Genomic DNA, 27,017 nt, shown 5'->3' with positions numbered 1-27,017 from the left:
TGGTACAGAAAATGGATGGATGTGTCATCATACAATAAAGAAAAATGTCTAATTATTGATAAGTTTTCTGTGAAGGGGCTTTTACTTAACATTTATGGAAAGAGTCTCAAGTTTGTGTTTTCTGGTTTCTCAATGAATCATCATTTTTTTCTTATTAACTTTTACAAAGAAAAAAAAATAGAAGCTGGTGAATGGATGGCTGTTTATAGCTGCTGTAAGTAGAAACAGAAAATCAACACCAGACATTCCACAACATTAAATGTAACTAAAAATGGATAAAAATGTGATGTCATTTATTAATAAATTATAAAGGAGGTGCTCTTGTTGGAAATTATTTTCCTTTAACAGCACACACTGTCATGTTTTATTCCTTTCTTAAGACTTCTTTAAAGCTTCTTAAGCTTAGTAGTATTTGTATTGTTTTTGCTATATAACTATTGGTGTCGTATAACACTTTTTGTCTACATAAGAAAAAACAGTGGATGCTTCCCCTTTCTTCAGCAGCGTTATTTGGACGTCAGTCTCTTGAGACTCTCTAACCTGGCTGTGTAGGTCTTTTCCTGGATGCGCAGCTTCTCTGTGAAATCTGCCTGTTGGACACAAAAAATGCATACATCCATTAAACTCGACATCTATAACACTGTCACAGATGATCTATGTGATGTAAAACAGTACATGCTGCGTATTCCTTCTTAAACAACTTGTTTAGAAACAACTCTGCTACAAGAAAAAGTTGAACACCCTGCAGTAAAGATCTAATGTTTTAATAGCGAGGGTGAAGTTTCTTTTCCCGGATTCTCATTGTACACACAGGCCTATTAAATGCCTCCAGCGCACATCTGTAATGGTAACAATATGGTTGGGAAGTCACCCACAGCATTTCCAGCATTTGCCTTTTTCAGAGTTTCTACCATATAAGGCATGATGAGATCCACATGAGTTATGACACTCCTGGGAACTTTCGCAACTAAAATATCCCAGAGAGGGGGGAAAAAAAACGGATGTTATTAAACTTCACTCAATGGGGAAAGAAGAACAGTTTTAGTGGCAGATTTAATCCACATCAAAATCAAACGCTTCAAACTAGCTGGAGCAGGCTGTGATGCTAAGCATATACTCAACAGCTTAACCCGATCCCGAGAGAAAAGCCTCAAAGGAGAACAGAAGAAAAAAAAAAAAAAAAAAAAAAAACACAACCAATGGTCAATGCAGGCTGCTTAAGCTGGGAGAGGTTTTTGTTTTGCACACGGCTAAATATAGCTTGGAGTGAAATATGTAATTGACCCTGAGCAGATGTTACAGCGGGGGTAAACAGAAAAACTGATGGAAATAGGACCAATTTTACAGCAGCTCATTCATACATAAGCCTACAAACAGCCTCTCAATTTACACAGTGTCCACCAAATCATATAAATCATTACAGGAACAGAAACGTCTTTATGGAAGTCGAGTCAAGTGTGTGTAAAATCGTTTATCCCGTCTAAATGAAAATCCTCTTTTACCTGCATGCTACTGTTTGTTAAGCTTGTGAAAATGTACGATAGGGATGACACAATACAGCAATCTGCGAGGGCAGATTGTTTTCTGCAACCGCAGCACACCCAGTAATTCGATTCCACCTTAAGTCTACCGTAAAATTAATCAGAATATCTGCCAGGAGCTGTCTAATGTGTTCCGTGTTATGTGCAGAATACCAACGATATTAAGCTGGGGAACATTACTCAAGTTTTAATATTAGATCTTTTTTTATTTTGGCAAGATCACTTGGGTAGAGGAGGCCTGTGGGACAGTATGAGCTCAGACCTGATATTTTCACTAATATCATTCCTTCCAGGACCCTGCGGCTTCTCCCTTTAGTCGTCTTCGCCTCACAACTTTTCTTCCCTAATATATGAAGGTTCCGTTTATTTGCATACTTTACAGGAGGAAACCTGTAAGTGACAGGATAAGCATGCGGATAATGGCCCTCGTTTATCAAGCTGGATACGAATGAATTTATTTGTAAATCTTTCGCAGGAGCATTTACACAAGAACTGTGGTATTCATGAAAATCCTGTTATTTTGGTGGAAAAAAACATTTGTCATTCATATCCTACTGAGTTTGTATAAATTTTGGTATAAGGATGTGAATCTCGATTGATAGGCTTCAAATTGTATAACTGGCATGAGTTACTGCAAATTTATTTGAAATGAAACTCACTTTATTCTAATGACTTAAGACAAATAAGACTAGCGATATGATTAGGACAAAAGTAATGTCTGTGTATAAACTTAGGAAGAGTTAGTGTGTGTTTATGGTAGCTGATGGTAACTGAGCTGCATTACTGGAAGATTTATTGCACACCGCTCTTAGGAGGCACTCTTTTGCCATTTAGTCATCGTTTTGTCGTTTTTAGTTCTGCAAGCTTTGTCTTTTATGGAGGTTTGTAGGCGTCATGCTTGGTTATTTATGAGTGACTGGTATTTATCAAAATCCACACATGAACAGAGTTACCAAAACTTTTGTAATTCTGGGAAGAATTTGTATTATTTTTTAGTGTGTTAAGTTAGTTTGTTAAGTCAGTTCACTTTGGTCTGAGAAAACATTTATACACAACACGAAGTTTTTTTTGTTTTTTTTTAACTTTACACTCATTATTTAGTGCTGATTTCGTTCACACACTTGAAATGTGCGTCATACCTGCAGCTTTACCAGCACTTCTCTGGTCATTTCCCCAAGCACTTCTCGCACATCTTCCACGCTGAAGCCCTCCAGGCTTTCGAGTGTCTCTCTCTGTTCACATTCACCAGACTCTTCCTCATTCTTCTCCACGCACGTGTCCGAATCCTGAGAGAATATAAATGCATTATTTAACATAAATCTAGTCCTGCCAGACAGCCATAAACAAAGTGTAACTAACACTCAAATGCGCAGGATTACATGAACGTGCCAGATGTGTTTACTGGTGTGAGCTGTTCCCGCTAATGCTGCTGTAAGACGGGAAAGCTCGTTACATTCTTGGACGCTGCATAATAGAAAAATATTGCAATTTCTGATGGGAACCTGAATTGTTAATAATGGGGAAAAGATGTTTTCGTGTAAGAGGCGTAACCGTTTACAGATGAGATATGAGCCATGATCCTGAATAACCATTAAAACTGAGGCGTTAATGCAGAAACAATATTGACACACAGGGGAAAGTCCTTCTAAGAAAGCTATTAAAGGAGGCAGAGCACCTACATGTGGTCTTGCTTTGAACTGCATGTACAGTATTTTTTTTTAACTTCAGGTGTCCTTCTTGTTATAGAAGAAATCAGCCTATGCGGTGTATACTATACCTAAATTGAAGGCCATATGTTTTAACATATAAAAAAAACATTTTCATGTAGTATTAAAGCATTTTTTCCTCAAATAAAGAGGCTTCGAGTGGAATTTTGGCCTGTGGACAGAGAGCAGATTGTTTGCGAATTACAGTCCCTCTCCTCCCTCACCATGGAGCACTGCCTGCATATTCCAGCTGGAGTGCAGCGCGGTGTGAGCGAAAAGGAAAAATGTTACTCATACTTGGAACTAGATTCATGTTTCCTCTTCGAAATGATTCACATGTGAAACACATTTTCTCACTCACTGGTCATATCACAAAGCCAAAAACTGAATCACTACATGCACCACACGAACAACTGGACTGTTTAAACCTCATTTCTTGGGTTTCTGTGTAGAAGTTTGGCGATTTGTGAATGTGTTTGGCAGCAACTTTCTTTACCTGATCAGGCAGCACGGCAGGGGAGGGAGCTATGTGATGGAGGTCATCAGTTGGCGTTCCCTCCTCCAGCGGAGCGATGAAGTCAGCTGAATTAACTACCTCGATGTTCCTCTGGAACATCACACAACACCAATGAATATGTCAATAACAGTGCATATCTTATCCACATGCCTGCCTTGTTTACTTTAACTGAATTATAAAAACATTTAACTGAAGTATAAAAACAATGATGCACAAGTTGATTTTTAAAAAAATGTTTATGCCTGAAGGTATTTAATCTTTGCATTAAGGCTGTGAGATACGTTTTCTTGTCATTTAGCTGGAATGCTTTTACAGTTCACTTGGCAGGAAGCCCCGCATACAAAACCCAAACTCAGCTCTGTAAGAAAAACAAAGGCTCTGTGGTTTACATATTTGAGATAATTACAATGTCAAATGGAGGGTGAGGGGAAGAACAATGGTCCTTCATTACTCAATTGCTCTGCATTACTCCCCTGCACATGATTCATGCTTTTTCATCTCCCGATAAACGAATTAACGTCACTTTAATGGCTGCAAAAAAAAAAGAGAAGGCTTTTCTGCTTTCCTTTGTGTAACTTGTTAAACATGTTGGTTCACTAAAATGTTTCCAATATATATAGAGAAACAAAGGAGGGTTGGAAAATGAGGATATTAATATTCAAACAGTGCTTTGAACCCTCCATCAAAACAAATAGAAAATGCTCGTGTTATATGACATTCGGGACCCATTATGTCTGTGGCACAGTGCTTGACCTAGATTTGTTCACTGATCCCCACGATGCTCCACAGCAAATATAACTATTCACTCGCAGCAGCTTAAAGCACCATTCAGGCACTAAACAAATCTGCTGCTTGTCTTCCGCTTCTGATGTAATGAGTTTTCCCATTTTAGGGACTTTACACTTTTATAGTTCGGAGACAGACTGGCACTGTGCGACACGTCATGAATATTAATGGCCACTTGGACGAAAAAATATTAGCAATACGCTTTTCCTGCTGTCTGACATTTTGAAAGTGTGTATGGAACATAATCATTACACGTTAATAATGGATGAGCAAATCAGCTGAGAGGCAGGCTCGGATCCGCCCGAGCTGAATTTCAAACGGAGAGATGACAGCTCTCATTAATGCTGTTCACCACCTGCAAAATGGAGAGGCGAGAGAGACAAGGGGCAGGCGCGCTGCAAAGCCAAGACAAGATGTGGAGACAATTTACTGCCGCTTAATTTGCAACAGCATCTGGGTTGTCTTATTTTAGAAGGAACCGGTGGTCAAATAGCTTTCATATGTAAAAAAAAAAAAAAAAAAAAAAAAGTCTGATTGCTGAATGTTTGCGTGGTAATTAAGATGATGATAAATGAATTTGAACAAGCTGTTATATCTGCTGCTGGTGAGTCACCACATATCTGCCATATCTGTGTCCTGAAAGGGGAAAAACACATGCTAGTCAGCTTCAATTACATTTCAGAGTAAAGCAATTAAAAAGAAGATTGTGCCAAATTGCACTGTGACTCTTGCAAATCCTGGAAAATGTCAATGTAGGCAGTTAATCCCTGCTTTTTTTTCTTCTATTTGAAATGACAGTCTTTGTGCAAAGCTGAAGTGCATTGAAAACACTGTAATAAAAACAATGAACCTGGGTTGTAAGAAAAAGAATATATATATATATATATATATATATATATATATATATAAATCTTGAGTCTTGCTGTGTTTGATTGTGGTTGATTAGAGATAGCTTATCAGTATAAGAACAAAGATAGGAAAAGCTGGCTGATCTCCACACACGTCACTGCCCTTCCTTCTAACTCTGTTTAGAGTTCCCGTCACAAGACACTTCCTCATACTAGTACAATGACAACCTCTATCTAGAAATGATTACACATGATCATTTACACAATGATCACAGATGAATGGCACTGGGGTATGGCTGATAACCTCAGCATCCTTGAAATTAATTTGAATGATCTGAATCCGTTATCCAGACCTCATGTAGCCTATGTACATGTGATGTGTATACATGATTATAATTAGAAGATTATAATTACCTCCATTCCTTGCAGCATGTTGTCTCTAGGGTGAGAGAAGAGGAATTCGTAGAGACTGTAATGCTGGAAAAGACTGAAGTGCAACACACAGTTAAATGTGTTTAATGAAAAGAATTTTTTTTTTTTTTTTTAAAACAATGACGTGTAGGTGTTTGGTCAGGGTTCCTGAGGAAAAACTAATGGGCATGACCCGTTTCTGACAACTAGGTGGCAGGCTTTCTCTTTACAAAACGCAAATGCCTGACTGCAATATTTAAAACAATATTTTGGAAATTAATTAATAGTGATTTAATTAATCTATTAATCTGATTCATTTTATAAATATAAGGTAATTAATATTAATATACATATTAATATACAGTAATTTACAATAATCATTGTATATTAATAACAATTATATATATATATATATATATATATATATATATATACATATATATAAAAACTAATAGGAAAACTATAGGAAAACTAATGTTTGGAAATCTAAACTAATGTTTGGAAATATAAATTGTTTTTGTACTGAACTTTGTATAGGTCATAAAATAAAAATCTATAACAAAGTTTGTACTAAAAAAAAAAAATAGGGTGCCTAAGAGTTTTACATACACACACATATATATATATATATATATATATATATATCCAGTATTATATAATATATATTAATATAAAATATTTGCAATATATATATATATATATATATATATATATATATATATATATATATATATATATATATATATATATATATACACACATACATACATATATAATATTGCAAATATTTTATTTAATTATTCTCAATATCATTGCTTTGGGAATTAGGACTGGGAAATTTTCAGACTCTTCTGTTTTACTCCAGGGCACGGTGAATTTACATTAAGAGAAATTTTGTGATTATCTTGTTCTTTTCAGTGAATGTTAAGCCTGTGTGCAAAATCAGCAATCAATATGTTTCTGAAGGCGGCTATAATTCTAGCTAGCTAACAAGCTAACAATAACAATTAAATAATTTATAGAGCTAGCTAACTCTGGGCTTTTTTTTTTCAGTTTAACACCACTATTAAAAAACTAATAAAAAAAACTTATAAAAAACATGCTAGAACATGCTAGTTATCAAGGAAATTTGTAGTTGATGCTAACAAGCCAGCTAGCTATCAAGCTAACTAGCATGTTACTGTTAGTGAACAGAAAAGATTTTATGGTTTATGTATTTAATGCTCTAGGTAACTTTCTGGGTCATTCTTTAGTTTAACATCACTACTAAAAAAGAAAAAAAAACATGCTAGTTACCAAGAACATTTCAAGCTAATACTAACTACCCAGCTTGCTACCTAACTGGCTAAAAAGCTACTTTATGGATAGTTATGGATATGTTGTTTTCTGAGCACTTTAACAGTTTAATGGAACTAATAGAAAACAAACAAGCAAGTTCACATTCTGCTAACACCATATAAATAGAAACTGCACTTTTTTTTCTTTTTCAGAGTGCATCCATATTAAAAACACTTACAAACGAGCACAAATTTTGCCAAGCAGCCAAGCTAGCAAACAGCACTCCAAAACTGTCACTAGCTAAACGACCAGCAAACAACAGAGAGATAAAATGGACAGGCAGTCATAAGATGAATCGCCATCTAACTTATCGGCTACAATTTGTAAGATTTGTGAGGGCAAGATACACTTGCAACCTTTTAAAGAAACATTGCCAACAGCTGTAGACAGTAATTAGAGTTGCTTTTAAAGCTGCCATAATCAGTGTTGGCAAGCTTCCTAACTTCCTCCAAAATTCCACAGAAAGAGTCCTCCCCCTTCCTTCAATCCCACATCCTCAATTCAATTCAAACCTCTCCAAACACCCTTCCTCCAAAGACATGCAAAAAAATTATGTAATAGCATCATTTTACTCAAACTCAAACTTTCATTCCTGATTCCTGACCAAAAAAATTGCCAATGCTCTACTGATATCATTATTACTGTAGAATTATCATGGTGGGTCAAACATCAGCATCAATCATGACCCTTTTGTAACCTACATTCAACAAAAAACCAACATTCACATTGAACATACAGTACAGTACTTTTTTCATCTAGCTACCGTTGGATGTTATGTATACTGTACTGTAATAGTTTGTGAAGAAAACCATAACAAGTTACACCGTAACCCATGAACAGAAATAATTAGCTCGAGCCACATTATGATCACGTAATGAATTTGGGATTGGTTAAGCTTGATAGGGCGGCATGGTGGTGCTTCAGCGGGTCATATTGCTACCTCACAGCTCCAGGACCTTGAGTTCGGGTTACTGTGTTACAATTATTTTCATTGTTAATAAGAGCACATTTATATCTGGCCATACATCCACAGAACAGTACATTACTGCCAAACATAAACCAAGCATTAACTATTAATGCTAAATTAATGCTAAAACAAACTGTTTATGTCCCTTTGTAAACTACAGTAATTACAGTATATCAGATAAGAAAGATTAATGGTGCTATTAAATGTAAGTCAGTGCTCTTACACTACATCTATAATCAACCTATAGCTTGCTGGTGGCCATTTTATGGATGACACTGAAGCTATTAAGAGGCTAAAGAAATGACCTGATAAGACTACACCACTAGCGAGTGCTTTACCCAAAGACCTGAATAAAGCAGCAGATTTAAAATGCTCACAATTTGCTTGCTTAAAATACTAAAGATTTTAAATCAGTGCAAATATAACTGTTTTGCTTGTGTTTTTCACCTCGATTTAGATTTTTTTTTCACAGCTGTGCAACTTGTTATGCACCACAGAAGCCTACATGCTTCACAATCCATTGGTTTATGAATTATGCATAGTATTAATTATAGAGGATATAAAAAGGGATCCAATTTGCGTATTGCTAGTAGGCAAAGGAGTGAATATCTCACAGTCATTATTAATGAAAAACAGGAAAAGAATGATCTCGTTTTTATTCATCCTACTACTGCTCATAATTTGAAGATAATTACAGCATGTTCAGGAGAATGTTATATATATATAAAGCAATGTGATTAAATAAATAAATATATATATGTATGTGTGTGTGTGTGTGTGTGTGTGTGTGAGAGAGAAATATTAACCTGCTCCTGAAGTAATCTGTAATGGATTTGAGTTGATCCACATCAAACAGCGGGTTAACAGCGGCACTTGCCGATGGTGATGACTGTCTAGTTGCGAGCAGCGTCCGGGTGAACTCCTTAAAATTGTCAGCAAATGGCATGTGTTTGTCTGAAAATGACAAATCCAGGGCCAGCGTAGTCAGGAGATTATACTGCAAAACTATTCTCCCTAACTTGCTATTATTGCCTTCCCTTCAACATTTCTTCTTTGGAAAACACTTGGTGCCAACTTAAGGGTTTTTCTAAAGGGTGAAGTTATACTATATGACCAAAGGTTTGTGGATGCCTTATCATCACACCCATTAGTGCTTTCTGAACATTGCATTCCAGATTTAGTCCCCTTTTGCTGTTATAATAACCTCCGCTCACCCCACTGGAGTTTGGATTGTGGGTGTGGGGATTTGACCATTCAGCCCTGTCGGCATTCTAATTCATCCCAAAGGTGTTCAGTGGGGTTGAGGTCAGGGCTTTGTGCAGGACACTTGAGTTCTTCCACTCCAACCTTAACAAACCATGTCTTCATGGAGCTCTCTTTGTGCACAGGGGCATTGTCATGCTGGAACAGGTTCGGGCCTCTTAGTTCCAGTGAAGAGAAATTGTAATGCTTCAGCATACAAAGACATTATAGACAATTGTGTGCTTCCAACTTTGTGGCAAAAGTCTGGTGAAGAACCACATAAGGGTGTGATGATCAGGTGTCCACATACTTTTGGCCATATAGTGTATTAGTTCTAAAACAAAGACAAACCCAAAAGGGCAAATGCATTGACTGCATCTATCGTGGAGTCAGTAGACGGACTCATTCCTATGACACACCCAACAACCAGTATATACACTCCCTGAACACTTTATTAGGAACACCTGTACATCTGCCCATTCATGCAATTACCTAATCAGCCAATCGTGTGGCAGCAGTGCAATGCATAAAATCATGCAGATACGGGCCAGCAGCTTCGGATAATGTTCACATCAACCATCAGAATGGGGGAAAAAAGTGATCTCAGTGATGTTGATAGTTGCAGGGTTGTTGGTGCCAGAGGGGCTGGTTTGAGTATTTCTGTAACTGCTGATCTCGTGGGATTTTCACGCACAACAGCTGATGAATCTCGATTTCTGCTGAGGCACACAGATGGTAGGATCAGAATTTGGTGCCAACAGCATGAATCCATGGACCCAACCTGCCTTGTGTCAACAGTCCAGGCTGGTGGAGGTAGTGTAATGGTGTGGGGAATGTTTTCTTGGCACAGTTTGGGCCAGTTATTACCAATCAGCCATCGCTTGAATGCCATAGCCTATTTAAGCTTTGTTGCTGACCATGTGCGTCCCACCATGGCCACAATTTACCCATCTTCTAATGGCTACTTCCAGCATGATAACGCACCATGTCATAAAGCAAAAGTCATCTCAAGCTGGTTTCATGAACCAGTGGCTTTCCCGGATCTGAACCCAAAAATCTGCAGAAATTGCGTGATGAATGTCATGATCCAGAATCTCAGAGGAATGTTTCCAACATCTTGTGGAATCCATGCCATGAAGAATTGAGGCTGTTTCGAGAGCAAAGGGAGGCCCTACCCTGTATTAGTATAGTGTTCCTAATAAAGAGTAATAAAGAGTATAGTGTTCCTAATAAAGTGTTCAGTGAGTGTATAATGTTTCTGCCAAACATCTGCAAATAACATTTTTGTGATGTCATCATTTCACCAGAATCACACACTGTTAACGGTGTCACTATTTCGGCATTCCTCATCACATTTTGTTTTCATACCAATATTCACTATATGGCCAAAAGTATGTAGATCACATATGTAAAGTATGTACATCACACCAATATGTGGATCTTGCCAAAAGGTTGAAAGCATACAATTGTATAGGATGTCTTTGTATGCTGTAGCATTACAATTTCCCCTCACTGGAACTAAGAGGCCCAAACCTCTTCCAGCATGGCAATGCCCACGTGTACAAAGCAAGGTCCATGAAGAAATGGTCTGCCAAGGCTGGAGTGGAAGAACTCAAGAACTTTGTGGCCTTCACAAAGCCCTGACCTCAACCCCACTGAACACCTTTGGTATGAACTCGAACACCGACTGAACCCCAGGCCTCCTCTCCCGACATCACTGCCTGACATCACTAATGCTCTTGTGACTGTACAAATCCCAGGAGCCATGCTCCAAAATCTAGTGGAAAGCCTTCCCAGAAGACTGGAGGTTATGATAACAGCAAAGCAGTGACTAAATCAACAAGCACATATGGGTGTGATGGTCAGGTGTCCACAAAATCTTGGCCATATAGTGTACATATTGTCGTGCTCCTTCTACATATTTACCTTTGATGTTGTCAAGCAGCAGCTGTAAGAGGGCCATAATAAATGAGATTTGCTGGCATGTGAAGGTCATCTCCTTGGCCCACCAAAATCCTGCAACAAAGTAGTCCAGCAGTGAGGCCTCCTTCACACACGTTTGGTGTTTCTTCAAATCAAGTACATCCACAAATTGCCTAAACACGGGAAACAAGAAACACAGGAGAAAAAGATGTTGGAGTAAAACTAGATGTACATTTACTGATGGAAGTTGAGATGAAGGTGTTAGGTATAAAATTCAACTGGAAGTCCATCATGCACTTTGCATTGTCACTTTTTGTAGTGGTCTGGGAAAAAACTGATAGATAAGACAAATAGATATATCACTTTATTCATCCTAGAGGGAAATTCACATATTACAGCAGCACAGAGAGTTAAAAGTACACTCAAATGAATGTAACATTATAAATTATATAAAATAAGAATAAATATAAAAAAGAATACATTCTAAGAGTGAGATATGGTAGTGCAGTGGGGTGTAAACAGTGTAGATATAAGCAGCAAACTTGATTGGAATTAAAGTGGCAGTGCAGTGCAAATATAGTCAACAGTGTAAACATTGTAAACAGCGATAAAATGAATAGGGATATACAGTACTGTATAGAGTGAATATGAGAAAAAGAAAAAAAGAAACAATGGAACGGCAATGGAATGGCTAGAGAAAAAGTAGAAGACCAGAGTTTTGCAATGGCCTGGTCAGAGCCCAGGTCTAAATTAAGGATTGTGTACAAGGGGTCCTTTTGCAATTAGAGATAGAAAGAAAAGAGAAATAAAACTGCCAAACAAGATGTGCCAAACAAGAAGTTGGTAGACTCTTACCCAAAAAGACTGAGTGCTGTATTATAAGCAAAGGTGTTTTAACAAAGTCTTAGTTAAGGGATCTGCACACAAAGCCAGATTGTGGTTAGTTTTTCTTTCTTTTTTAAACCGTTTCGATTTTTTTTTTCACTTGAATTTTGTTATATCACTATGACTAGAAGTGGCAGTGCACATGGATATGAATAATGGATAGTAGTAAAGTTCAACTATCATCCAATGAGCTTATCTTAAACCTGGCTCAGTGCAAAATAGTGTCCCAGCACAGTTGTACAGTGTGATCTCTCATACCATTCCTTTCTACAGCAGAGCTGAATGAGTCTCCTTATAAAGGAGCTCCAATGCTTAACCAGTAGGTCATGGAGGGGATACTGTTTATTGTCCAGAATGGCTTTGAGTTTATTGAGTGTCTTCTTTTCCACCACCAACTCAAAACCATCCAGAGAGCAGCTCATGACCAAGCCAGCCTTCTTGATCAGTTTGTTGAGTTTTTTTTTTTGCATCTCCATCTCTGATGCCGCCTCCCCAGCATTCTGCTGCAAAAAAGACTGCATTGGCTACCACAGACTGGTAGAAGATCTCTAACATCTTGCTGCAAACATTAAAGGACCTGAGCTTCCACAGAAAGCAGAGGCTGCTCATCCCTTTCCTGTACACAGTCTTTGAGTTGACCTTCCAGTCCAGCTTGTTGCTGAGATGGACAGCAAGGTATCTGTAGGTGTCAACCAGACTGGGGGTTGGGAGTTGATTCTCTGATTCTGTATCCAGAACATTAACAAACCTTTTCTGTCCATTTCTTTTAATAAGGCCTACAAAGAATATGGACTGAGCATGTATTTCAGTTTCCCAGTCCAGCTGGGGCAGAATCTCAAAATGTCCTTGATTACCTGATGCTTCAATTAAGTCTGAATCACCACTGATCTGATTACATTTATATATATATATATATATATATATATATATATATATATATATATATATATATATATATTAAAATAGTGTATAGCTGACAGGATTTTATTTGGACATTTGCCTCTAATGTGCATTAAGAAGCTTCACATTATGTCTGCTGACAGTACAATAAATACAGTAAATACAGACAGTATACAAGGCTTCCAGTAAACCAGTTTCCAGAGAAGGTTTCACACAAAATTTGTTCGTACCGCTCTGACCCAGAACATGAATTGCCCTTTCCCTTACCTTCTATAACTATTGAAATTTTTAAGGTTTATAGTGCGGCTTAACAAAGTATTTGTTACTTGGCAAACTTCTATCTATTTGATATCCAAACTCATATCAATTTGGTTTCGGTTCGTACTGAGTTTTGAAATAAACCTTGAGTCACTAGCATTACAATGGCTAAACAATTCCTCTGTACATTACAGGAAAATCTGGGTGCAAGAGATAGCTTTACTTGGCCACTTCTCCTTCTGCTTTTACAAAAAGTATGTTGTAAACTTCGCAATATCGATTTACCAGCCAGAGTTTAATGAGAAGGTCTCATACAAACAAAAGGCTGATATAAGACCTATTCCAGAAACTGAAGCAAGGAAAAAAAGATTTGCATCCCTTTTTTTATTTAAATGAATTTTGTTTGCTGATTTCTGATAAAATCATGTCTTGCTGATTCCTGATAAAATCATGTCATGTCAAAAGGAAGTCATGTCTTTGATGGGTCTCACAACATTAAATACTATTCATAAGTTTTGTTTTGTTTTATTTTTAAAGAAAATGGTATATTAAGTATGTTATTAGTTGTCCACTTTCAGTATATCAAGACACGGCCTTTTCTTTTCATCAGGTGTGTGTTCTATTATTTAATTTTTGTTTATTAAGCTACAATGAGCTTAAAATGTCCCGCTTTCATTCAGATGAAAATCCACCTGAGATGGAGGACAGTTCTCAACCTTCTACAAGCCCAAGAATGTTCCTTCACTGGATAACAATCCTGTTCTGGCAGAAGAGAAGAGAAATGTCAGAATCACATTCAAATTCCTTCTTCATTGTAATGCCAAATACACTTCACACAAGATATGCCATCCAACTATCTGTGACAAGTACTAATGTTTGTGTTATTCACTTATTCACTATTGTACTATAGCACTATTGAATTCTGTTGAATCAGAAAGAGTTGATTTTTCTATAACAGCAGCTCTGACACTAGTTCTAGTTGCTAATCACAGGTTTATATTAATGCACTCATTCTAATATGCTATCATTACAATAGTAACAGCTCATTCATAGGGACTTGTATGGTGGATGGTCATTTTATTGCTGCATATAAAGTGGGAGAAAACATGTACACCTCCATGATATTGTTTGTTTTGTTAGCAATAAGGTAGCCAGCTTAAATTAGTGATCTGGAGTTTATGATGATTTTAAAAATGAAACCAAGATAGTCTAAATCATGTCAGATGTTTTTCCACCTTTAATGTGACATAGCAACCAACAAATTTCAAGTGATAATCAAATAGAAATGTTTTAGAAAAAAAAGGGGAAAACAATTGCACACCCTTTTATAATGGGGCATGTGACATTCAGAAGGTTCAAAACTAATTATCATACATCTGTCATCAAAGAAGTTATTCCTAGAATAAAGCCCGGCTGTTCCTGTACGATTTTCGTGACATCTTCTTGGTTTCGTCCAACTTCTGAAGCCATGGACCACAAAGATCTTACAAAGCATGTATGGTATCTCTTTGTCGAAAGGAAGCAATCAGCAGAGGGATACAAAGGATCTTCCAGAACATTAGATGTACCATAGAACACCATGAAGGCCATCATCAACTAGTGGAAAAAATGGGGCACTGCAGTGACGTTACCAAGAACGGGATGTCCTTCCAAAATAGATGAAAGGACAAGAAGAAAACTTATCAGGGTGTTGTTTTTTTTTTTGCCAAAGTTTGGTTTTAACTTTATCGTCATTGCACAAAGTATAAGTACAGAGCCAATGAAATGCAGTTTTTCACATATCCTTGCTAGGAAGCTGGGATCAGAGCACAGGGTAAGCCATGATATGGCACCACAGGAGCAGATTAGTTTGGTTTGATTGGTTAAGGGCCTTGCTCAAATGCACAACAGCAGCAGCTTAACAGTACTGGGGCTTGAACCCCTGACCTTTTGATTAATAACCCAGAGCCTTAACCATTCAGCCACCACTGTACCACTATACTGAGTTTTGAAATAAACCTCTAGTCACTGGCATTACAATGGCTAAACAAATCCTGTGTATACAACAGGAAAATCTGGGTGCAAGAGACAGCGTTACTTGGCCACTTCTCCTTCTGCTTTTACAAACAGGATGTCGTAAACTTCGCATTATTGATTTGCCAGCCAGAGTTTAGTGAGAAGGTCTCATACAAACAACAAGTTGAGTTGAACTTACACAAGACCTATTCCAGGAAGCAAGGAAAAAAGATTTGCATCCCCTTTTTTATTTAAATGAATTTTGTTTGCTGATTTCTGATAAAATGGAAGTCGTGTCTTTGATGGGTCTCACAACATTAAATACTATTCATAAGTTTTGTTTTGTTTTGTTTTTTTAAAGAAAATGGCAAATTAAGTATGTTGTTAGTTGTCCACTTTCAGTATATCAAAACATGGTCTTTTTCTTTTCATCAGGTGTGTGTTCTATTATTTAATTTTTGTTTATTAAGCTACTATCACTGGATAACAATCCTGTTCTGGCAGAAGAGAAGAGAAATGTGAGAATCACATTCAAATTCCTTCTTCATTGTAATGCCAAATACACTTCACACAAGATATGTCATCTAACTACCTGTGACAAGTACTAATGTTTGTGTTATTCACTTATTCACTATTGTACTATAGCACTATTGAATTCTGTTGAATCAGAAAGAGTCGATTTTTCTATAACAGCAGCTCTGACACTAGTTCTAGTTGCTAATCACAGGTTTATATTAATACACTCATTCTAATATGTTATCATTACAATAGTAACAGCTCATTCATAGGGACTTGTATGGTGGATGGTCATTTTATTGCTGCATATAAAGTGGGAAAAAACAGGGACGCCTCCATGCTAGTGTTTGTTTTGTTAGCAACAAGCTAGCCAGCTTAAATTAGTGATCTGGAGTTTATGATGTATTTACTTTCTCAAAATAGTGAACTGTATGGTCAGTGTTATAGATTTAATCAATTTATTTGATGACTGATCTAAAGTACAGTGGCTGGCAAAAGTATTCATTCCCTGGATTTTGTCTAAATAACAAATGATAAATACACATATTCTTCCTGTCAGTATTTTTATTGCAAACTCATGTTCCCTTACAGTGAATTTTTAAAGAAAATCAAAAACTGGAAAATGCTGCTTGCACAAGTATTCAACCACCCAGGTTCCAATTTTAAAACATTAAAACAGCTGGAAAAAACCACCTCTGTTGAACTGTCATTGAAGAGACTGTCTGTCAGCAGGAAGGGAGTGAAAATGAAGACTAAAGAGCATTCTAATGAAGCTAAAGATAGGTTAATAGAATTTCATAGTTTAAGAATAGGGTCTAAAATTATATCTAAGAGGTTAGACATCCCAGTAAGCACTGTTGGATCAATAGTGAAGAAGTGGAAGCTGCATCACACCACCCAAACACTACCTAGACAAGGCCGTCTGTCAAAAATCAGTTCAGAAACAAGACAGAGACTGGTGAGGGAAGCTGCAGTGAGGCCAACAGTCACTCTGAAGGAGTTACAGAGTACAGTGGCTGAGACTGGAGTGAAGGTGCACCAGACACCCATTTGAAGAGCTCTGCATAATTGAGGACTGTATGGGAGGGTGACTAGAAAGAAACCATTGTTCAAGAAGAACCATATGAAAGCACAAGAGTGACTCAGTGAAGATGAGTTTTTAGTGTGATGAGACCAAGATTGAGATACTGTATTTGGGCAAGTTTCAAAGTGATATGTGTGGTGCAAACTTATCACAGTCCTTGCCTCAGTTAACACCATCCCAGGATGTAAAATATGGCAGTGGCACAATCATGCTCTGGGATACTTTTCATCCTCAGAACCTGGGATTCCTGTCAAAAGTGGAGGGAGAATGATGGAGAGAAATACAAGGGGATATTACAAGAGAACCTGCTTTAGTCTGCTAAAAAAAAAAAAAAAATCTTTGGAGAAACTTCACAGCAGGTCCCAAACACAAGGCCAAAGCAATACAGGAAAGGTTAAACACAAAAAGGTGAATATTCTACAGTGGCTAAGTCAAAGTTCAGATTGGAATCCCACTGAGAATCTGTGGCACTGTTTGAAAATTGCAGTCAACAAACAACATCCAACAAACCTGAAGAATCTGCAAATCTGCCAGGAAGAATGGGTGAAAATCACTCCCAAACAGTGTGTAAAGCTGGTAGGAACTTACCCCAACAGAATTAAAGCTGTTATTGCAGCTTGCAATAACAAGGTGGTTCTTACAAGTACTAATCTGAAGGGGGTAGAACTGATGCAAGCACCATTTTTCATTTTTTTATTATTATTTTTTTTTTAACGATTTGCTGATAAATAAAGAATTTTAACTTTGAAAATGTACTGCAAGAGCATATTGGTTTGCAGTTAAAATACTGGCTGGAACAATCTGTGTAAGTGGCATTTGTAATCCGATGACCTTTAGGGGGGTTGAACACTTTTGCAAGGCACTGTAATATTATTTAGTGAAGTGAGGGTGTGAGTAGCCATGTGGACATACTGTCATATGCTAAATTCAGGGTTGAGGATTCTTTTCTGTTTTTTCCTAGTCAGAGTTCAGAATTCCGAGTTACAAGCTTTAGTCGAATACAGCAGTACAACAATGACTGAATTTTTTACATCCATTATTTATTGATGGATATTTATTTAATGAGGAAACATTAATGGAGGATGTATCTCTGTGTCAGAGGTAAACATTACTTTAAGCTGTCTGTCATGGAGGTAGAGTAGTTTGCATTTTGGGTCACCTGCACAGAGCCCTGATCTCAACCCTTTGGGATGAACTGGAACACCGAGTGCACACCAGGCCTCCAGCGCACAACCTCACTAATTCTCTGGTAGCTGAATGAGCACAAATCCCCGAGCAACACTCCAAAATCTAGTGAAAAGCTTTGAAAAGTGTATATCCTTGCAGTTGGGATGAATTATTTGCCCACTTTAATAAAGCCAAACTAATTAATAAACTTACCTGAGGTTGCTGAATTTAAGACTCCATTATCAGCTTTCTTCAATCTCTGGGTCCTGCAAACATTTGCGCTTGGCGGCAATTCACTTTCCCTGACCATTTCATGTGAATGCATGAAAGTGGATAAAATTTCAGTGGCCTGTAGACTGTAGTGCATTGTGACTGGTTAAGCATTTTTGGTATAATTATTTATCAAGCTTAGTCATTGCATTTTTCAAACTAGTCATATATTTCCTGGTGGAAACTATTTGCTCCAGTGACGCCATTACATGGCTGACCCTGCACTCTGACCCTGCACTCTGACCCTAACAAGCTGGGATATGCGAAGACAATAATTTCACTGTGCTGAATGTATATGTGACAAAAAAAGGCTTCTTCTTCTTATTTCAGTCACCCAGTCCAGCTGGAACAGTACTCAATGGACGCAATGTCCTTGATTACCAGTGCATTCCAACAAGTACTGAAGCACCACTAGCTCAATCTCCAGAGATTTACATGACATTTTGCCATCTTACACTGTTACTGCAGTCTCGCTAAAGTTGACAGGAGACTGAACCAAAAGTTTATGCAGTCAATTCAGACATGACTCAATTCACACAGTATTTCCCAGACAGCTGACTGATACCATATTTTTAAAGCAAGTTCTCACTTTTTTAAGTCTCCTTTGTTTGGAATTCTGTGAAAGCAGAAGAGCAACTCCTCCACTAAGCAAATGTTATAGCCGGTCAGCCAGTCTTATTGCCTAATCAGCACAATTATTTGTTTCACTGCTTATTTTTCAATTTACATTTTATCAGTACTGTACAAAGAACTCAGCTGTTTTCTTCAATCCATTATGATATTTAGTCTGGGAGTCTGGGAATTGTGATTTCACTTATGGTATGAAAGTAATACAGCTGAAACATACTTATGATGAAAAAGAAATCAAGCTCTTTTTTGTTTTTAAAGATTTTGTTTCAATATTTTTCATTATTTGTTCACTACAGTTTCACTCTTTTCATTGGAAGATTAATTTCTAGCTCTATGAATCCATCTTCATTAAAAACCTCACATTAAGAATGAACTGCATGTGGACAGGACAATATTTTACTCTTGTATAACCAACAACTGTCTTTATAACTACATCCAAATCGCCTTTGAGCAGCTTTTGGATTCTGTCCTTGAAATGTTCATAAAGCATTGACTTCATACATTTGGTTCTTTTTCAAACCTTTTTTTGTTAATTTGCTTTGCCTTTGAATTATTTTTATTTGTAAATGGGATAAATTGTAAAATAGAGGTACATTTTCCCCATTTTTTTTTTTTTTGGAGATATAAAACTTTGTACTCAACTGTAGAGCACTTTCACAGGAAAGGCTGCCACTTCCACCCTTCCTGGGGAGAAAAGTAGACATTCCTTATGCTGAAAAATGGGTTTCTTTTGGGGTTATGCACATACCAAGGAGCTTGAAACAGGAAATTTCAGAATTTAAAAGCACTGAAAAAACAGTCCCCTGAGTTTACTTAATCGAGATGCGTACATCGGTTCCACGTGAATTTCCGTTACATTAACACTATTTGTTTTTGTGCATCCAGCATGATTTGATCATGTATTTTCAAAGCTCTAAATAAAATAAAACCCTACACTTTCACCTGAGTTCAGGGTCAATCCCGGGTCACTGGGTTTGTGAGACAGTGATAGTATCCCCTGCACTATCACGCCACACATGATTTAAAATGGATCACGTTAACACTACGTGAATTAATCACACTCTCTCTGCATAATTCAACCTAGTAATTAGAAACTTGTTTAAATTCAATGTTGTATAGCAATGAAATCACATTTTGATGAGAAACGTAATATTTTTTTTGTAAACTGTAAGTAATACACTCATGGAATACTTTATTAGAAACACCTGTACACCTAATCATTCATGCAATTATCTGACAGCAGTGCAATGTATAAAATCATGCAGATACGGGCCAGCAGCTTCGGGTAATGTTCACATCAACCATCAGAATGGGGGGAAAAAGTGATCTCAGTGATGTTGATCGTGGCAGGGTTGTAGGTGCCAGAGGGGCTGGTTTGAGTATTTCTGTAACTGCTGATCTCCTGGGATTTTCACGCACAACAGCGTAGCCTAGTCTGATGAATCTCGATTTCTGCTGAGGCACATAGATGGTAGGATCAGAATTTGGTGCCAACAGCATGAATCCATGGACCCAACCTGCCTTGTGTCAACAGTCCAGGCTGGTGGAGGTAGTGTAATGGTGTGGGGAATGTTTTCTTGGCACAGTTTGGGCCAGTTATTACCAATCAGCCATCGCTTGAATGCCATAGCCTATTTGAGCTTTGCTGCTGATCATGTGCGTCCCACCGTGGCCACAATTTACCCATCTTCTAATGGCTACTTCCAGCATGATAACGCACCATGTCATAAAGCAAAAGCCATCTCAAACTGGTTTCATAAACCACTGGCCTTCCCGGATCTGAACCCAAAAATCTGTAGAAATTGCGTGATGCAATCATGTCAACATGAACTAGAAAGACAAGAAATGTTTCCAACATCTTGGGGAAACTACGCCATGAAGAATTAAGGGACTGCAGACTGCTACACCCCCAGTGTAGGAAGGAGCACTACCGCAGGTCATTCATACCAGTGGCTGTCAGACTTTACAACACCTCATTACAGTAATGTTCACATGTACAATATTTTATAATTTTATATAATTTTATTTCTTACAACACCGTGATGTTCATATGTGCAATATTTTATAAATTTTATATAATTTTATATAATTTTATTTCTTTTATTATTCCTAAGGGTGTATATATAGTTATAGTTTTAACTTTTCTCTCTTCCTTCCTTTTCTTTCTTACTGCACTTTAACTTTCTGTGAGCTGTAGTGATCAATAAAGTTTATCTTATCTTATCTTATCTTATCTTCTGAGAGCAAAGGGAGGCCCTACCCTGTATTAGTATAGTGTTCCTAATAAAGAGTAATAAAGAGTACAGTGTTCCTAATAAAGTGCTCGATGAGTGTATGTTTTTAAATCTGATCGAACACATTCCTTTTTTTCAGTGTAATTGTTTTACTTTTCTTCTTAAGCTAACACTCATCAACAGAATTTTCGAACTTAAATACATATACCTTAACAGAGACGTACTGTGCCAGAAGGAATGTACAGTAATTTTCCATTTATGTTTATGAAATTAACCTCACATTATTTCTACCATGTTTTTATGCAAGCTCTTTATGCTATTTTTATGAAACTACCATACAAAATTTTCACAAAACCATAGAAAAGAAATAGCAATATTAAGAAATTGCAATTGTCTTCCAACAAAAATTTAACGGCTTGAAATGTATATCAAATGAAATTCTGACTTCTTCCAAGTGAACATAATTGGCTGCTCTCTGCTGTTTATGCAGCAAAAGCTACATGTGGTCAAAATTTGACCCTGCTTGTAAACAAACCCAATTCAGGAGAGGACGTCATACTTAATACACCAAGGCAGACCTTGGCAAGCAGAAGCATATATGGAGCAAGAAGATAATTGCATTAAGTTCAATTAAATCAGTGTAATAATTGTAATAGGAACAAAAATACCAGTTCCTATGTATTAGAAGCTACAGTTTTGATGATTCCCACTATAAGGCAACCTGAGCTGCACATTATTTATTTTATAAACAGTGGAATGAATTGGAGCATCTTCCTTTGCTAGAAAGCGAAATTAACAGCAAGCAGAGAAAGAAGGAGAAATGGCAGGTGATAAAGTGTTAAATAAATTTGTCCTCTCCTGAACCTTGTCACCTTCTGGTTTATGTTTGCTTTTAAGGATTTAAAATTCCTTTTTTCACTTTATTTTCTACCTGATATATCTTAGGAACATGAACAACAAACAGTGGGCCTCATCTATCACTGTTTTAATAAAGCTGTATTTAAATGTTTGAATAAACCAAATGAACTAAAAAATTTACACCGGATTTAAAAATGTTTCAGAAATGCTGATTTTCCTTATACTTGTGTGTGTGTGTGTGTGTGTGTGTTGATGAATGCCGATCATCCATAAATTATCAAATGTGTTTACAGCACAGCTGATATGCAAGTAGTGAAGCCCATGAACTTCCATAAAAGGTCAAGTGCACAGACAGCTGTGAACACAAAACAATCAATGAGGGTAAAGCATGAAAAACAAAGTGGAGTTTATTTTGGCTCACTATTATTCAAAATAAAAATAATAAATAATATATAACATTAAAAATAATAATAAATGAGCACTAAATCTTCTGTCAGCGGAGGCATTTGTTTACTGCTCAGGGCTGTGTGCAGACAGATCGGCCATCCTCTGTTTATACAGCGCCATTTCTTTTGTCGTACTTGAATGACTAGTTTTATTTCTCTTACTTTATGGATTTGTGTTGGCTTGCTTTCTTTATTTTTTATATTCCATAACTATTGCCAATAATATAAATGACTGGTTTTCACAAAATATTCTCGCTGGTGTTCTTAATCCCTGACCTAGTGAACTAGCATGAGGATGTGTTTTTGATACAGACTCAAAGCACTTCTATATCTCGCTCTGGATAAAGGCATCTGCTAAATGCTGTAAACGTAATAAAAATAAGCAATTTAAACTTATATTAGTCTTCTTATGTGTAAATTTACACACACTCGGGAACACGAGGATACAAAGGTTTTTCTGAATCTACAGGATTACCAAATTTCTTGTGTAAATGCTCATATGAACTATTTACACCTACATCCACCTGTATCCAGCTTGATAAATGAGGCCCATTGTTGTCATTATTGATCTAACGTCATTGAAATGCTATTTACTCATTTTCCTTCTTAGCTAAACAGATTTGGTTTCCCTGGTGGCAAATTTAATAGAACAAGTGCCTCCAAAGTTGCCAAAGATCATTTACTACAATCAGCATGGTGAAAAAGTGATGTTCATGCATGGACAGCATGACCATTATTCGTCGCTGTCATACATATGATATGTTTAGGAGAGGACATTAGTGCTAGTCTGTGTACTATACATGGATACAAACTTTGGCTTCTATTACTGTGACGCTATAAATGTCCTAAAAAATATATTTACCAGATTGTTACAACAGCACAGACAGGGTGCCTGGAGGACTAGTGGTTAGGCCACGGCGCTCTCAACACCGCAGCCCGGGTTCAGTTCCCGACCAGGCAACCGACCCCAGCCAGTGAGGTTACACATGTCAGTCACTGGTTCCAAGCCCGGATAAAATTGGGGAGGGTCCTGTCAGGAAGGGCATCCGGCATAAAAACCGTGCCAAATCACATATGAGGACCAATGATCCGTTGTGGTGACTCCTAATGGGAGCAGCCGAACGAAGAACAAGTACAGACCCAGGACTAATTCAGCTCCTTTACTACCAGCAAGAGATGTGTAAATAACCTCTCAGTATATAAAACCCAAGGAACATCACTGCCTGGGTTTTCTAATCAGAGACGACATGAAAAATGTTGACTATCAGTTGCCAATGAAGATATCAAGCATAGATTCACAAAAACTGGCACAAACATTCACAGCTGGGTATTACACAATAAAACGCAAGTTCCATGATGGACACTTGACAGAAATTATTTGCTCATATCTACTTTTTATTCAGCATTTTTAGAATTTTGAAAATAAATGATCAAATTTGGGGAGAAATCTGTAAAATCTGTAATTTTCACTTTACAATCATATTCTGTACTGCTATAAACCCTGGAAATCACTAGAAAAATAGAGTGTTTTTTTCACCCAGAGGTAAAAATGCCAGCATAGGGTGTGAATTCTGGCTCTGACAGCTCCTCGGCATCAGCTACATTGGTCAAGGTCATAATTAGTCTCAACTAGAGATGTACACTCGTGCAGTTATTATTTTTGTTTGTACCTGCCTGCAATATTTTCTAAAGAAATTAGTTGGTTCTATTTCTTAGGATAAGGATGAATAAATGTTTCATGTAGTGCCGCACATTTATGTTAATGAGCGTGGTCTTTCTTCATATCTGACCCATGGGATCCTAGTCCTCCAAAACATCTGTATTTGTATCTGCTTAGAATTACCTGTTCATTCTGAATAATGTATTCATACACTATATGGCTAAATGTTTAATGACACCTGACCATCACACCCATGCATGCTTGCTGAACATCCCATTCCAGATTTAGTCCCCAGTTTGCTGTTAAAAGAACCTCCACTTTTCTGGGAAGGCTTTGTGTTCGTTCAGGCACTGATGTCAGGTAGAGCGGTCTGACCTGTAGTCAGTGTACTAGTTCATCCCGAAGGTGTCCAGTGGGGTCGAGGTCAGGGCTCTGTGCAGGACACTCGAGTTCTACACCAACCTCAGCACATCATGTCTTCATGGAGCTCATTTTGTGCACAGGGGTATTGTCATACTGGAACATGTTTGAGCCTCTTAGTTCCAGTGAAAGGAATTTGTAATCACAGTTTCGCTGTGATGGCTTACAACTGCAATTGCTATGATTTACATTTACACTTATGGCATTTGGCAGATGCCCTTATCCAGAGTGACTTACAATTATCTCATTTTTATACAACTGAGCAGCAGAGGGTCAAGGGCCCAGCAGTGACAGCTTGGCGGTGCTGGGGTTTGAACTCTCAACCTTCCGAACAGCAGGCCAACATCTTAACAGAATCATTTTTTTTGTTTTTTTAGTTTTTTTCTACGATCAGTTTTGCAATCAAGTCTCCATCAATGAACAGTATGATAATTTCAACAAAACAGACTTCATGGGAAAAGTATAATGAACTTCCTGGTTACACAACTGCATTTTTTGACCATGTAGTACACAGTTATAAAAGGGAAATTATTTATAATCGCACTATCCAGTGTCACCCAGATGAGGATGGGTTCCCTTTTGAGTCCGGCTCCTCTCTTTCTTCTTCATGTTTCTTCAAGGTTTCTTCTTCATGTTGTCTCAGGGACTTTTTCTTACCACCGTCCCCTCTGGCTTGCTCATTTGGGATAAATTTATACATTTAAAATTTATATCCTGAATGTATATATTTGTGTAGAGCTGCTTTGTGACAATCTCCATTGTTAAAAGTGCTAAACAAATAAAATTGAATTGAATTAATGTTACAGTATACTGAGAAACTGTCTGGGGAAGAACCACATATGAGTGTGATGGTCAGGTGTTCACAAACTTTTGGCCATATAGTGTATTTGTTAACAGCAAATTCAGAATAACGAAAGCTTATATTAATGTCTTTTTTATCTGTGAAAGACGGAGCCTGTTCATAATGATCTTTATAGGTCTTGGTGTACATTGCAGGCTTGAGTAGTGAGGGAACTGGTGTAGATTTACAGATGTGCATACTCACAGCTGCACCTGATCCACAGAAAGCTCCATCAGCAGATTTATGTTCTCACATGATAGACATGGCCACTGAGGAAACTTCTCACCTGCTTCATTCACCTTCAGCACAAAACAAGTGACCATCTAACACTTAACAACTTATCTCAGTGTCAGCTTTATCACAGTGATACTCTTCAACAAGCTAGAGAAATTAATTAAATTAATTAAAATCAGTTTACTAATAACCCTGATCATTTTCTCCATCTATCATGTCTGATTAAAAACACACATTAACACATTAAGGTCGCTGAGTACAGCTGGATCCCAAACTGTTCCCTGTTACATGTATAGGTCACTACGTAGGCTGAAACCGCCATTACTTCATACCCTACACAGTGCACTTATATAGGGTGTAGGGACACAATTGGGATTGAGCCTATTACTAGCGACTCGCTAACTAGAAAATAGTCTTCTATTTTCGACGAATAAATGAACCAGCTATTACAATTCACTTCACAGTTTAATGTGTTCAGGGCACACACACACACACACACATAAATACATACATACATTTAAACGCGCATCCTTTTTATCAGTGGTAGTTTTTGACTTTTCAGCTGATTTGCCTCGCTCACGCGCTCTCTCCTGTCCGGACATGTTGGATACTGATGTTGCCCGGGTAACGGGTGGGCGGAGCTAATCAACGCCCCTTCATACAGAGCCTACATGCAGCGCCCTTTGACCGGAAGTTTATTTATTTTACCGCTTCTACTGTATTTGTTGTTTTGTTTTTTTTTATCCCAGAGCGCTTTGCAGGCAGACATTTTAACCCACCGTCTATTATAAAAATCGATAAATATATATATATAAAAAAAAAAAACAGCAGACAACATCATTTTAAACTTAAACCAGAACATACTTCTGATTGGAAGAGGTGGGAGAATGGTTCAGGCTGTAATTATAATCAGCTAAACATGATGCATTTTAATCATGTTCCAGTACAAAGGCTTTTATTTACTACCTACTGACACCAGCTGTCTGAATGTTTACAAAACATTTAGTTTCTTTTATAATTCCATCTTATTTCAGCTTAATTAATAAACAACTACAACAACCACAACAACAACAGTAATAATAATCATCACTATTATTATTATTATTACTATTAACAACAACAACAACAATAATAACAACAACAACAACAATCATCATCATCACTATTATTATTATTATTATTATTATTACTATTAACAACAACAATAATAATAACAACAACAACCACAATAATCATCATCACTATTATTATTATTATTATTAACAACAATAACAACAACAATAACAATAACAACAACAATAAACAAACAAATAAATAAATAAACTTGTAATGAAATGTTT

At 37.2% G+C, this 27,017-nt stretch overlaps 1 protein-coding gene across 1 annotated transcript; it reads right to left on the bottom strand.

Annotated features, from left to right (window-relative positions):
• Positions 1-272: 272 nt before the first annotated feature.
• On the bottom strand, positions 273-26,312 carry cabcoco1 (ciliary associated calcium binding coiled-coil 1). Its single transcript, XM_026914774.3, has 8 exons — positions 26,193-26,312; positions 25,648-25,742; positions 11,283-11,452; positions 8,921-9,068; positions 5,813-5,885; positions 3,744-3,854; positions 2,681-2,827; positions 273-590 (listed from the first exon to the last, which is right to left on the bottom strand). The coding sequence occupies exons 1-8, from the start codon at positions 26,277-26,279 to the stop codon at positions 507-509; spliced, it is 915 nt and encodes a 304-aa protein (XP_026770575.1). The 5' UTR covers positions 26,280-26,312; the 3' UTR covers positions 273-506.
• Between the last annotated feature and the right edge of the window lie 705 nt (positions 26,313-27,017).

Source organism: Pangasianodon hypophthalmus, chromosome 12, assembly GCF_027358585.1.
Source record: "Pangasianodon hypophthalmus isolate fPanHyp1 chromosome 12, fPanHyp1.pri, whole genome shotgun sequence".
In the NCBI taxonomy this organism is placed as follows: domain Eukaryota; kingdom Metazoa; phylum Chordata; class Actinopteri; order Siluriformes; family Pangasiidae; genus Pangasianodon; species Pangasianodon hypophthalmus.
The sequence above is the reverse complement of the archived record's forward strand: the minus strand, read 5'-3'. Positions and strand labels throughout refer to the sequence as shown.

Bases quoted from the DNA above. Each gene is read 5' to 3' on its own strand.
- cabcoco1 (XM_026914774.3), bottom strand. From the start codon at position 26,279: ATGTCCGGACAGGAGAGAGCGCGTGAGCGAGGCAAATCAGCTGAAAAG. The intron at 11,453-25,647 runs GTGAGTATGCAC...TCCCGTGTTTAG, and splicing joins TCTGTGGATCAGGTGCAGCT to GCAATTTGTGGATGTACTTG. The intron at 2,828-3,743 runs GTAAAGAAAGTT...ATATTCTCTCAG, and splicing joins CTGCCGTGCTGCCTGATCAG to GATTCGGACACGTGCGTGGA.